Below are 12,419 nucleotides of genomic sequence, written 5' to 3' on the forward strand. Positions count from 1 at the left end.
TGGTGCTGCTGAATTTTCTATTTTATTTATTTTTTGCTGTGTTTTACTTGCATCTATTTCAGAGTTAGTGTATTTTATATGTTGCAATATCAAAAAATGGGTTTAAATGTTAAACCAATTTCTTCACGTCAGAACGCTTTGCATATAATTTAATTGACTAAAACTAATAAAACAAGTTTTAAAAATGGACTTTTTCATTTGATTACATTTGATTACATTTACGTCTATTGCTTTATTATGTATTCAGGTTGTGTATCATGTTTTTAAAAAGTAACTAAGTAATAAGTAACTAATTACTTTTGAAAATAAGTAATCAGTAAAGTAATGGCATTACTTTCTTGGAGAAGTAATAAGTAATTAAATGGTAAATGGTAAATGGCCTGTATTTATATAGCGCTTTTATTAGTCCCCAAGGACCCCAAAGCACTTTACACATCCAGTCATTCACCCATTCACACACACATTCACACACTGGTGATGGCAAGCTACATTGTAGCCACAGCCACCCTGGGGCGCACTGACAGAGGCGAGGCTGCCGGACACTGGTGCCACTGGGCCCTCTGACCACCACCAGTAGGCAATGGGTGACTTGCCCAAGGACACAACGACCGAGACTGTCCAAGCTTGGACAGTCTAATTGGCTCATGATAGAGAATAAATAATAAAGAATGATCATATAGTTATGCATGCTAAACTAAATATTGAGATATATTTGGGTTTAAATAAAGCTCTTCTTTTGGATAGATTTATATTTTGTCCATAGTTAGTGCCACAGAGCAGATTTCCTTCTATTAATTTTCTTTGGAAATTCTAGGAAATTATGATGTTATTTTCAGAACAAGACATATTTCAAAGACTCCTGTACAAAAATCTAAAATAATTGTGTGTCCTTTAAACCTGCAACATGTAAATCTAGCGAGGGTACGATCTAAACCTAACCAATCTTTTGTTGTGCTGAATTAAAGGAAGATGTGCAGGCTAATTAATATCAGTTCTGGAGCATAATGCATTTGCATAAAGTTGATATAGTCAGTTAATACAGCCATAGATCACTGAAGTGGCTCTGCTGATCCCTGCCTGGGAGATGTTTATGCTATGTATGAAGACAGGCTTTCTTGTAAAGCTCCTCTGAGGACCTGCTTCCAGGTTGAGTGTATGTGTGTGTGTCTTAGTATGTGCATGCACATTCAAGTAAAGTATGTGGGTGTTCTTTTCTTCTGTTGACCCTTTTTTGTTGCTGTTTAGTTTTTTTTTTAAATCATTTGACATTTTCCGATCTTGTTTTAACAGTGTGAGCGAGACGAGTGATGGAGATGGCACAGAGAGAATATTGATGGACAGACCAAAACACTGACAGGACAAGTTGAGACTCAGACACCATCTGTATTGACAGAAGGGAGTAATTGATTAGTCATTCATGCCACTGGGCTCCCCAGTGATAGGAAAAGGACAGAGACATTCACATCAGAGTCTTTTTACTTGACTTCATCTTAAAGGCTTTCTGTGAGTCTTTTGTCTCTCCTCCATTCACGGCTTATTAGTCAATGCGGAGTGACAGCGAGCAGATGATGTGGTATAAGCTGGATTTGAACAAAAATACATGATTTTCTCCATATCTCGCAGCTCCACAAAAGCTCTCTGTGTTTTGAGCAACTGTTCCACCTCATTGTTCCTCCAAGTGAAACTTTTTCAGTGTCTTACCTTTTTGTCTGAGAGCCCAGACACGGTGTCGATATATTGCTCCTGAATCATGAAAGCAGCCAGGTTGGCGGTGTAAGAAGCCAGGAAGATGACGGCAAAGAAGGCCCACACCAGGACCATGATCTTACTCGTGGTGCCTTTAGGGTTTTCAATCGGGACAGAGTTGTTGAAGACGATGCCCCACAGCAGCCACACTGACTTCCCAATAGTGAATGTTGGACCACCGGGAGCTGATGGAATAGAAACAGGAGACAGTATCATCTAACCATGCATGTTTTCTCTTTTAGAGTAAGCTAGTAGGACCTTGAGCTCATCTTCCTTTATTGGATTTGTAGTAATAAACAGCAAAGTGGGAAAACTGTGGAACTGTCCCTGGATCAGTTGCTGCAAATAAACGCCACTATCTTCAGATCTCCTCTTACTGCAGACATTGTCCTTCCATGTTCTTTCCTTCTTTGCTCCTGACAAACAAAACTAATACTCCCTGCAGTCGCTTCCAGGCTTTTTTCAGTTACAAAACCCACTGCGGCTGTCATTTCCTCAGCAGAACAGTCTCGTTTTCACTGGGGATTGGGGCTTTCTTCAGCCAAAATATAATATAAAAAAGAAATCTCTAAGCAAAGCTAAATTATCTGCATGGTAAAATACCACCAGAGTTAAGGGGAAATTAAGTTTTGTTTGTTTTCTTTTTACGTGGATGAATGGATTCTTTAAGTGCAGTATTTGATGACAGTGTTCAGCCCTTTTTCTTTATCTGGGTTCTTTCTTCACACAAAATATGTCTACTGTTCACTGTGTAAGTATTCATCAGCCATCTCATGCCCTTCTACAAACTTCAAGATGACAGAACAATTTCACAGCATCAGCCGGTTTCCATCGCTCTCTGCCACCATTGCTCATGTGCAGCAACGGAGGGTGCCACCGCCATCAATCACACTTCGATTAGTGAAGCGACGAATGCTAATTAAAACAGGAAAATGACCTTTCGGACCTGGAGACGAGGCACGCCCTGTCAGCGCTGAATTCTGGGATTGATTAGCCCTCCCAAACCCAACCCAAAATTTCGTTAAAGAATTTGAGGTTGCAGGACATGCTAGCGGGGAGGGGCGGGATTTAGAGGCCTGTAGGCAGGCTTACTTTGAAATGCTTGGTGGATTCAAATTGAATAGCTCTGAGCTATTCTGTGGATAGTTTTAAAAGAAGAAAATACTAATTGACTCCATTTGACACATTGCACTCTGAAAACAACAGACTTTGCCTCTGCTTTAACGATGATCTAGTAATTATGAGTCCTGTATTATCCATCATAAATTCTTCCAACAAGAGGATGTAAGACTCACCTTTGGCGCTCACCAGACTGCGATTGTAGCCAGCTGGGCTGAAGTATTCAAACACAAACACCGTCACAGCCACCACAGTCAGGCACATCACAAACATCATGACCCAGACTGCTGGGCTATAAGGCTCTGGAAGAGGAGGAGGAGAAGTGAAGGAACAAACATGGGTTGGCGTGAGTCTCTTTTGTGCTTCTGTTTCAAAACCTTAGCCTGAGATAGGCGGGATCAACGTGTGTGATAACAGGAGGGAGAATGAAGCTGAATTTTGTTGTATGGTAAAGAGATTTATGTGTGTGTGTGTCATGCATTAGGGGATTTAGTTGTAGGCTACAGTCATGGGTGGGATAAAAGCTTAATGAGAAGTTTCCTAAAGCGTCTGCGGAGACAGAACTCGTTTAAGTAGGCCACCCTGCAAGAAAGTGGTTTGAAAGACGGCAACATCGCACACCAAAGATAACAAATGATACAACCAGCTTGAACAAAGGAAATTGTAAATGTGAATGTGCTTCTCACCAAGAAAAGCAGACGGAGATACTGTTCCGTTGCTGCGCGCAACCATGACGCTGATGCCCGTCTCGACAAATGGCACGGAGAAGTCGATGATTTCAGAACGCTCCTCGTTGATAGTGAGGGAGCCAATGGCCATGTCAGCCCGCCTGTACAGCACCTGAGAGAAGAGACATAAGCAGAAAGCAAACAAAACCAATACAGAAGCACAACAGTAAGACAGCTGTAGTGGTCAACAATTCCCCCTTTTTATCCTACATGTGCTCTGCTTAAAATAGAAATATTTACACATTTTACAAGCAATCCTTTTAAAACAGGGAAGCCACAAGCAGCAAGCAATAAATGAAAAACATTTCAGAATCCACAAGGAGAAAATGCTGCATCTCAAGAGCTCTCACATCCAAGCCAGTTTTTCTGTAAAGCATATTTTATACACATACACACACACACGCGCAATTATACAGTTCCAAAGCACGACGCCTTCAGGCACAAAAACACAAGCTAAAGTATCTCCTGAGGAACAGCTGTTCAGGTGCTTCACTTTCAGATGCAGCTGTGTTGGACGTGGCTTGGTGTGTGCAGGGAAAATGATGTATTAGCACCGTATGCATATGCATGACATTACACCACTGACCTAAAAAAAGCCCATCCAAAAAACCAAAACTCTTGACTATTCTTGACTCTCAACTATCATTACTTGAAACTGTATTTGTGCAAAAGTAGGAAATCACTGCCTACAAATGCTCAAATACTGTTCTCGGGTACTTTTACCCTGACATTTTTCATTTTAGCTGGACTAATGTTAAAATTTCCAATTTAAAATACATAAAATATAATGGCTTCAATATTAAAAAAGTGTACCTGGTGTAAAAACATTTAAAACTTTCCAGTCTTGTTTTAGTTTCATCACAAATTGTATTATCTGACAAGTATCTGAGAGGAAATTATTACTCTGATCCCGCTCTCCTTGATGGGACTTACTCTGAAGTACTGTTTAGTGAAAATTTATACTTTGACACTTTTTAGTTCTATTTTTTTATATTAACAGGGAATAAAAAAATTATTTAGTATGAAAAGACTGACTTGTGGTGAAAAACCCACAAAGAATCGTCAACCTCTCTGTACTTTCATTCACTTACACAGAGTATTATAGTGTCTCGGTTCAGTCGTCGGGTTTTATAGCCTGCGGGTTTAACCTTTTACTTTATTCTCATTACTCTCATCACCCTTGTTTCCAGCTTTAGCACGCAGCGCTGGTTTTAAGTGAAAAAGCTTTTATAATAACCACTATACGCTAAGTGCACCAGGGAGCAGCTTTTTAGCAGCTAACGAAGAGGAGGATGGTAGAAATCAATGTAGATCTACAAGAAGAGTGAGTATTGTAATTAGATGTATTGGGGGGGGCATGGAAACTTATAATTGTCAGTTACAGCTTTCTGCACTTCCTGCAAGTAACCCTGAAATCAGCCTCATACATATTTAAATGGTTAAAATGAATGTTACTTTGTGTGTGCCATGCTTCTAAATGCAGGAGTCTCTCTTTTTAAAGTTGGACTATTTCTGAATTCAACAGAACTGCTTTGGTTGAAAGGAGCAGACAACTAAAGAATAATTGTTGCCGTGTGCTGTATTTGATATTCAGTGCTGTTTTTGGCTGATGTCTAATATGCTACTCATAACTTACATTTATGTTACTAGGGCAGGCTGTAGCCTAAAACCTCCATTTATTGTGGTTAGATCTGTGGCTGAACATCTTCATACACCTTTTTTTATAATAATTGTCTGTTCAATGCCAGCAGGCAGCTCAAGAAAGCTGTAATGTCTGCTGGATTCAGGGACTTCTTGTTGTTTCAGTAGCCATGTGTCTCACCTCTCCAATCATCCCATTCCAAACGCCGCGGACCAGCTTGCCATGTTTCCCATTGGTAACCAGGTAAAGGTCATAGGAGAACTTGATGGTGCGGGACAGCTTCTTCAGGATGTCTATGCAGAAGCCCTTACAGCACAGCTTTGTGTAGGACTCTGAGTGGCCAATAATGCTGCAAGAAGGGTGAGAAAAAGCAGAGTCACACACACGGTTAGTACAACTTTGCTTAACCATCCTGTGATCAAAGATCCTCGCTGGCAGCTGGGACAGTTGCTATCTTTAGCATCAAGACCAATGCTGTTGTCTTACTTTGCTTCAGAGAGCGAGTGCTAAATAGTCGCAGGCTCTCATGCTGACAGACACCATTGTCTACAGCAGCAAAGTGAAGGGCAAGCAATGGCTGCTTCATTAGCTAGAATCAATGTCGGTTAACAGCATGTCTTTCAGTGAGATGGAGGCGACGGCTAAAAATGACAAACAAGCACAAATACACTCGCACACTGTGTGACAGAGGCCACAGTGAATGGTTGACTGACTGTGATGGCCTCTAATCAAAGCCCATTAAGGTGTGTAGCATGTGTGGTGTGCACTCCCTTCCTCTCTGTGGCCTTGCTACTTAATGGGGTGTTGAAGAAGAGAACAGAGGGAAAGGAAATTGTGGGAAAAAAAATAATAGAATAAAAAATAATGGAAACCTCAAAAAGTGACACCAAACAGGGAAAGTTAAAATCAGACAAAGTGAAAATGGAGTTGACACACTTCCTGAGAAAAGAAAAACTCTCTTTTCCCCCCCTCCGCTCTTTCATCTATTCAGCTGCCAAAGAAGAGGGTCTAAAATCTACGAGGGCTGAGTCACTCGGTGTGTGTGTCTGTCTGTGTGCGTAACTGACTGATAACCTCGGCACGTCAATGAGTCAGCATACGAGCTGAAGAACGATAAAGAGACGACGTGAGTGAATAAATGAGCGAGTGATTGAATGAAAAAAGTCAAGTGAGTAATTAACATTCAAGGTGATTATTTTCCAAATCTTAAGAGTTCATTTTAGAAACATTTTAAGTGCATTTGGAGGGCTTGGTTCTTTCACGGGAGTCTAGCTCTGATAAACGCCGTGTTAATTAATTGCTTCAGGAGCTGGCCACCTGTCGTCATTATACACACTCCACTAACAATTCACACACAAACACGCACAAAAGCACGCGTAAACTGGGCCGTCTCTCTCCGTTTCATACACGAACATATGCACGCATACAGTACAATGTCCCCTGGGGATGCGCAGCAGCAGTTGTGTGCTGTGCGGTCTCCACAAATGCCCAGAAACTAGTGCAGCGTGGAGGGGAGCATGTTAGACCAGAGAGAGTGAGAGAAAGGGAAACTGTCAGCTGAACAGCAGACAGGAAACATACGGACCAACAGCCAGATGATGCAGCGATGGGGCAGTGGATTCAGTTTTGAGGGAAATGAGGGCAAGTGCAAAGGAGGACAGATGGAGGAGGAGGAAGAAGGAGAAGAGATTGTGAAATTACCATCACTGTGATCCAGTTGAAATGATGAGGAAAACACTACAAAGTTAATGCCCAACAGTATTGCACCACACTGATCGTCCTCGTTGCTGCACAGTTCAAACTATTAAAGTTTGTATTTCCATCAGATAATATAAATCTTATATTATTAATCTCATCATTGTTTTTCATTTGTCTTCTTTGAATTGATTACCTGAAGCTGAGTACAATATATTTTATCAAACCAACAGTCAAACTCCAGAGGCACGCTTTGTAACCATAAGTATACGGATACTAAAGCTTTGTGATTCTTCAACATTTTATTACTATTTTAAACCTTTGGATAGAAAGCTGGACCTAATCTAAAATTAATAATAAAATATTTGTCTTATATTACTTTACTGGTTTATATAAGGATATTCAAGCAGAGCTAAAGCTATTCAATGAACACTGTGCCTCACAAGGACTCGTTAACTCGCTTGTGGTTAATGAGCCTAATTTGAGCTCAAAAGTGTAAAAACATTGAATAATAACTTAATTTTAAGAAAAGAAACACCTAAAAAAATGTTTGCTTTCTTTTAATCTGAAAAGGTGTAAGTACTGGACCCTTTGGGAAGCTGTTTTTTGCATGTGGAGCAGGTTGATATCCCTGTCACTGCAGGTTAAACATTTTTTAGAGTACAGAGTATCACTGAAAAAGCACTGACAGGTTATGTGGAATTAAAGGACTGCAAGTGAGGTAACATTGTTTCGCATTACTTATGAGTCTTGATGGCGTCTGTACTTTTATGTGTGCTCTTTATGCAATCGTTAAAAAACTTTGAAATGGAAAGTGGATTCATTTTCTCAGAAAGACAAATCAAAGACGTGCCAAATGACAGAACGGATGCATAAAGTAAGAGGGAGGTGGAATAGTCAGACGTGGCTCTCTGTAATAGCCTTCACTCTTCTGGTTTTAAACTTGCACTGATACTGGTTTTCTATAATGTTCCAGTTCAGGTTATAGTGTTAGATGGGCGCAAGGCCAAGAGAAGTAAATTCTTCCATATCAAACTCAGAAAACCATTCCTTTATGGACTAAACTTTGAGTGGTCATACTATAATGGTCAATTCTAGCTGCCATGAATTTAAATGTGAATGGTTTACTAAAAAAAAAACTGTATTCTAGAGTAATGTTATTTGTCAGTTTATCTTTGAGCAAAAATGCATCAAGGTAGAGGAAGACCAGCACCTCCAAATGACCTCATTATTAGATACTTCTGCTGCACACAACCAACAGTCATGTGAAAAGGAACGTTTTCAGAGTACTCTGAGCAGTCCGGTGAAATACCAAGTAAACCCTATGATTCAGTAGTTTGTAGATTTTTACTAGCAATAATTTGAGGTAGTCTCACGTATGACTTCATCTGTCTCTTACAACTTGTAGAGGAATTCTGGTCCTTTTAATTACAATATTTCTGAATTTCATTGAGGTGTGTGTTGATGCACAGCTCTCACACCACAGCATTTCAATCAGGTTGAGGTCTGGACTTTGACTGGGCCATTGCAACACCTTGGTTCTTTATTTTTCAACCATTCTGTTGCAGATTTGCTGCTGTCTTTGGGATCACTGTCCTGATCCACTTTGGGCCAAGCTTTAGCTGTAGGCCAGATGGCCTCATATTTGACTCAAGAATACTTTGGCATTCAGAGGACGTAATGGTCGACATAATGACTGCTAGGTGCCCAGAAAACAAGCCAAAATGATCATGCCTCCATCACTGGGCTTAACAGTTGGTATGAGGTGGTTGTGTTGTGTATATGATCAAATATCTCCACTTTGGTGTCATCTTTGCAAAGAACAGTGTTCCGAAATATTTAGATGCAGATTTGTAAACCTAACCCCTGCTACCGTGTTCTTTTCTGCAACCCTTCCAAAGAATTAATACTTTCCATTAATACTGATATTACTGTCATAAAGTTACCTTCCAGTTTCCTAATACTTACCTTCCAAGTTACTATGGAAACAGTAAGGGTGTACTTCGTTTTTCATCATGTGATCATCATGTGAAGACATTGTAGACAATAATCTTTGAAAATAGCGTTTTCAAAAAACAACTTTTTTGTACGTTTTGTAAAAATTGTGACCTATCAGAGTTCAAAGGTGTTTATAGTATACAATAAGAGAAAAACATCTTAAGATAACATAAGCAACTCTTGTCAATTTTGAATAATCAGTTGTCTAAATTATTTATCAATTATCTTAAATAATAAATTATCTAAATTCCTATCTGTTAATTTTCTGCCCCAGATCTAATTTAAGACCTGCTTCCCATTAGCAGCTGGTCGCTCAGTATTGGGTTACACCATACTATTTCAGACAGCTGAGATTTGAGACGCTGGATTTTAGTGTGGAATTCCTACTCTTAATCAGCCCGGAGAGGTAGGCTTAGCCTTTTGGCAAAAGAAGCTATCATCTGTCCAAAGAAAGGGTTTTTAATGAGCAAGACAAAAAGTTTTAATCACACTAAACATCTGCTCTGCAGGGAAGCCGCTCAGACCACACAACAAGATTAACTGATTTATAGAGCACCAGTCGCCTCTCTCCCTCTCTCTTTCCTGCTCCCTATTTTTTGGTCACCGTCCAAATGGGACACGCCAGCCAGAGAGAAGTAGAGAAAGAGAACCAGAAAGAGGGTAGGCTGGGATAACATTGTCCCACTATGACAGATGTCCCCATGTTATACAGATAAATCTTCTTTACTAGCAATCAATGTGCCATTTTGCCCAACAACAGCCGCTACATATCTCATTCTATAATTAATGTGCCAGCCATAGCCAGATCTGCAATCTGCATAAATGATACATGCACCACAGACACATGTACACACATACGTGGAGTCATTGAAGTGAGCATGAACACAGCATTAATTAAAATAGTTTATCTGCTTACAATCAGATGATTGATGACCGGTCAGTTTGTGCAGACTGCAAATATCACACCTAGAAATCTTCATGTTTGGCTGTGATAAACAGATACAGATTCCTCTTTAATGCTGAGAGTTAGACGAGAAGACAGACACTGCTCTTGTGCCTATATATTATGCTACAACCTGCACCCAGTTAGCTTAGACTGGCATAAAGAAGTACATAAATGCTGGACATGTAACATCATTAAAACCATAGCAAATGCTGGTTTTAGTGGATATTTAAAGATTAAACAAACAACCGATCAACCAAAACCTTAAAACCACTGACAGGCAAAGTGGATGTTGGTACAACACAATTTTTCTGCTGGGAAACTGTGGGTTCTTTCATGTACCATCCAACTAAACATTTTGGCTGGCCAAGCACACATGCAAGCATGGTGATAACACCTCCCAATGGTAGTGGCCTTCCTGAGCAGGACAATCATGTCCGCCACACTGCAGAAACTGCTAAGGAACCGCTTGAGGAACATGACAAAGAGGCTGAGGGTTGACCTGTTCTCTAAACTCTCTAGATCCCAATCCGATTAAGCATCCATGGGATGCACCAGAATGAGCCCAATCCCTGCACACCCCGACCGTATAACCTGCAGGACCCAAAAGCTCCACTGCCAAGATCCTGATGCCAAAAGCCACACAACACACCCAGAGCTCCCGTGCCCATGCCATATCTCTCTCTGTCTCTCTATATATACAGTTTTGAAAATCATTTCAAAACTGGATAGCACTCTTGCACTCAACCATGTACCAAGCACATGTCTGATGGTCAGACTCTACCAAATGGAGCAGACCTTACAATCAATAAGGTTCTACACTTGAGCAAACACTGCAAGCAAACATACAACAATGAATAAATTGTAACATAATCAATAACAGGCAGTGAGATTCCAGTTAGCGATAACAATACTCACAGAGTACAGGGCTAAGAACATCAAGGAAACTACAGTTACATCCTTTTAATACATTATCATACCAATGCATTGATGTAGCTTGTTTGCTGTCAGTTGGGATAGTGCATCATAATATCTGACTTAATATCCTGCCAGAACTAGTTATTAAAAGGTGCAGAATAAACAGCCAGCAGAAGCAGATGTCTGCACTCACTTTGCTTCCTGATTCTTTTAGTATGCTGAACAAAATGCTCCCCAAATCACATGATTAATAGATTCCTCTGAACGAGCACTTCTCCTCTGGTGCTCTGTCTGTCATATCAGAAAGCAGCTGGAAAAGTCATTACATTAACAGCATATTGTGTGCCTGGGCCTTTTAGTTTGAAGTTCATAATCTAACCTATTGTTTGGCTGTTTAAGTCTCACACTTCAATTTCAGTTTAACAATGATGAACAAAGCGACTTTAATTCAGTAGATTGTTTTTATTCACTTGCTTCATTGTGGCAGATTCTTGAAGAAAACACATAAATATGCCTGTAATCAAAAACAAGCATGACATTTATGACACACTAATAACTTCCAGGACTGAACAGCTAATGCAGAAGTGACAAAAACTGCACTTCATGTAATGGTCACTACTGTCTCAGTCCCACCAGAGTAAAAATAGAACAGCTATACAACTATAAAAGCAAATCAGCGGTTGCCCAATGATTGCATTAAATAATTTTTGCTGTCAGTGACCAACTGTAAGGAGTTGCAATGACAAACTGGTTAGCCAAAGGCAGGACATGCAACCCCTTAAATCTCTGGGTAACCACGTTTGATCACAAGGCAGGTTGCCTGGTGGGAGGCAACCTTTTTAAATGTATCAATCATAACTTCATTGCACCCAGTTGCAATACTTTGGCTGTACAGTGGTCTTTAGCTACTGTTTTCCAAATGTGACTGTAGCGTTAAAGATGAGTCCAAAGGCAAGTCGGTGCCTATAGATAGTGAACAAGTGGGCTAAATATGTTTATACCTTTCTGAGCATGTTTTTAAAGTGATTAACTTATCACCAATACAGCTTGCTTTATTATACAGCCTGTCCAGACGTTTGTGCTCCAGTTTTTTATGGGTGAAATTCTAATATTTTATTAATCTTGTTGTTCAGCACTAAGCAGCATATATCTATCTGTCCGTTGCATCCCTACAGTTTATGTACCCACCACAGTCAAAATGCAATCAATGCAGTCTATGCTTGTGGCTCATAATAAAAACATCAACATCACTGACAGATTATGAGAAAAAAATGCTGGATCAAGATACAGTTTAGTCATTAAAACATAACTTTAAGAAATAGAGGAATTAGCAGAACATGAAACAAAGACACAAACACATCCATGCCCCAAATGGCTAAATTATCGGGTTTGAATTATTAGATTGACCTGCCAATTTTTAGCTAACATGAAAAAATTAAGTCCTTTTTCTCTTTCTTTTTGGCACTTAGTAAAACAAACCAACACATCTTACTTTAAGAGCTAACAAACTAAAAATAATCTGTTCCTGTTACACATGTTCCTTAGATGTAAATTTTATATTCAACGAAAAACTGGCAAGTAAGCAAGCAAAGGCCTTTAATAAAATTTACCAGCACTGTAGCATAGGTGC

At 39.8% G+C, this 12,419-nt stretch overlaps 1 protein-coding gene across 1 annotated transcript in view; it reads right to left on the minus strand.

Moving 5' to 3' along the window:
* Positions 1 to 12,419, minus strand: part of LOC146512411 (glutamate receptor ionotropic, NMDA 2C-like) — a 65,008-nt gene that overhangs the window by 13,526 nt on the left and 39,063 nt on the right. Inside the window, exons 10-13 of the mRNA XM_085170324.1 lie at positions 5,416 to 5,584; positions 3,552 to 3,705; positions 3,042 to 3,167; positions 1,702 to 1,931 (exon numbers count right to left, since the gene is read on the minus strand). Of these exons, the coding sequence (XP_085026450.1) occupies positions 1,702 to 1,931; positions 3,042 to 3,167; positions 3,552 to 3,705; positions 5,416 to 5,584 (679 nt within the window). The remainder of the gene's footprint in view (positions 1 to 1,701; positions 1,932 to 3,041; positions 3,168 to 3,551; positions 3,706 to 5,415; positions 5,585 to 12,419) is intronic.

The sequence above is a fragment of the Neolamprologus multifasciatus genome, chromosome 8, assembly GCF_963576455.1.
Source record: "Neolamprologus multifasciatus chromosome 8, fNeoMul1.2, whole genome shotgun sequence".
NCBI classification, from domain to species: domain Eukaryota; kingdom Metazoa; phylum Chordata; class Actinopteri; order Cichliformes; family Cichlidae; genus Neolamprologus; species Neolamprologus multifasciatus.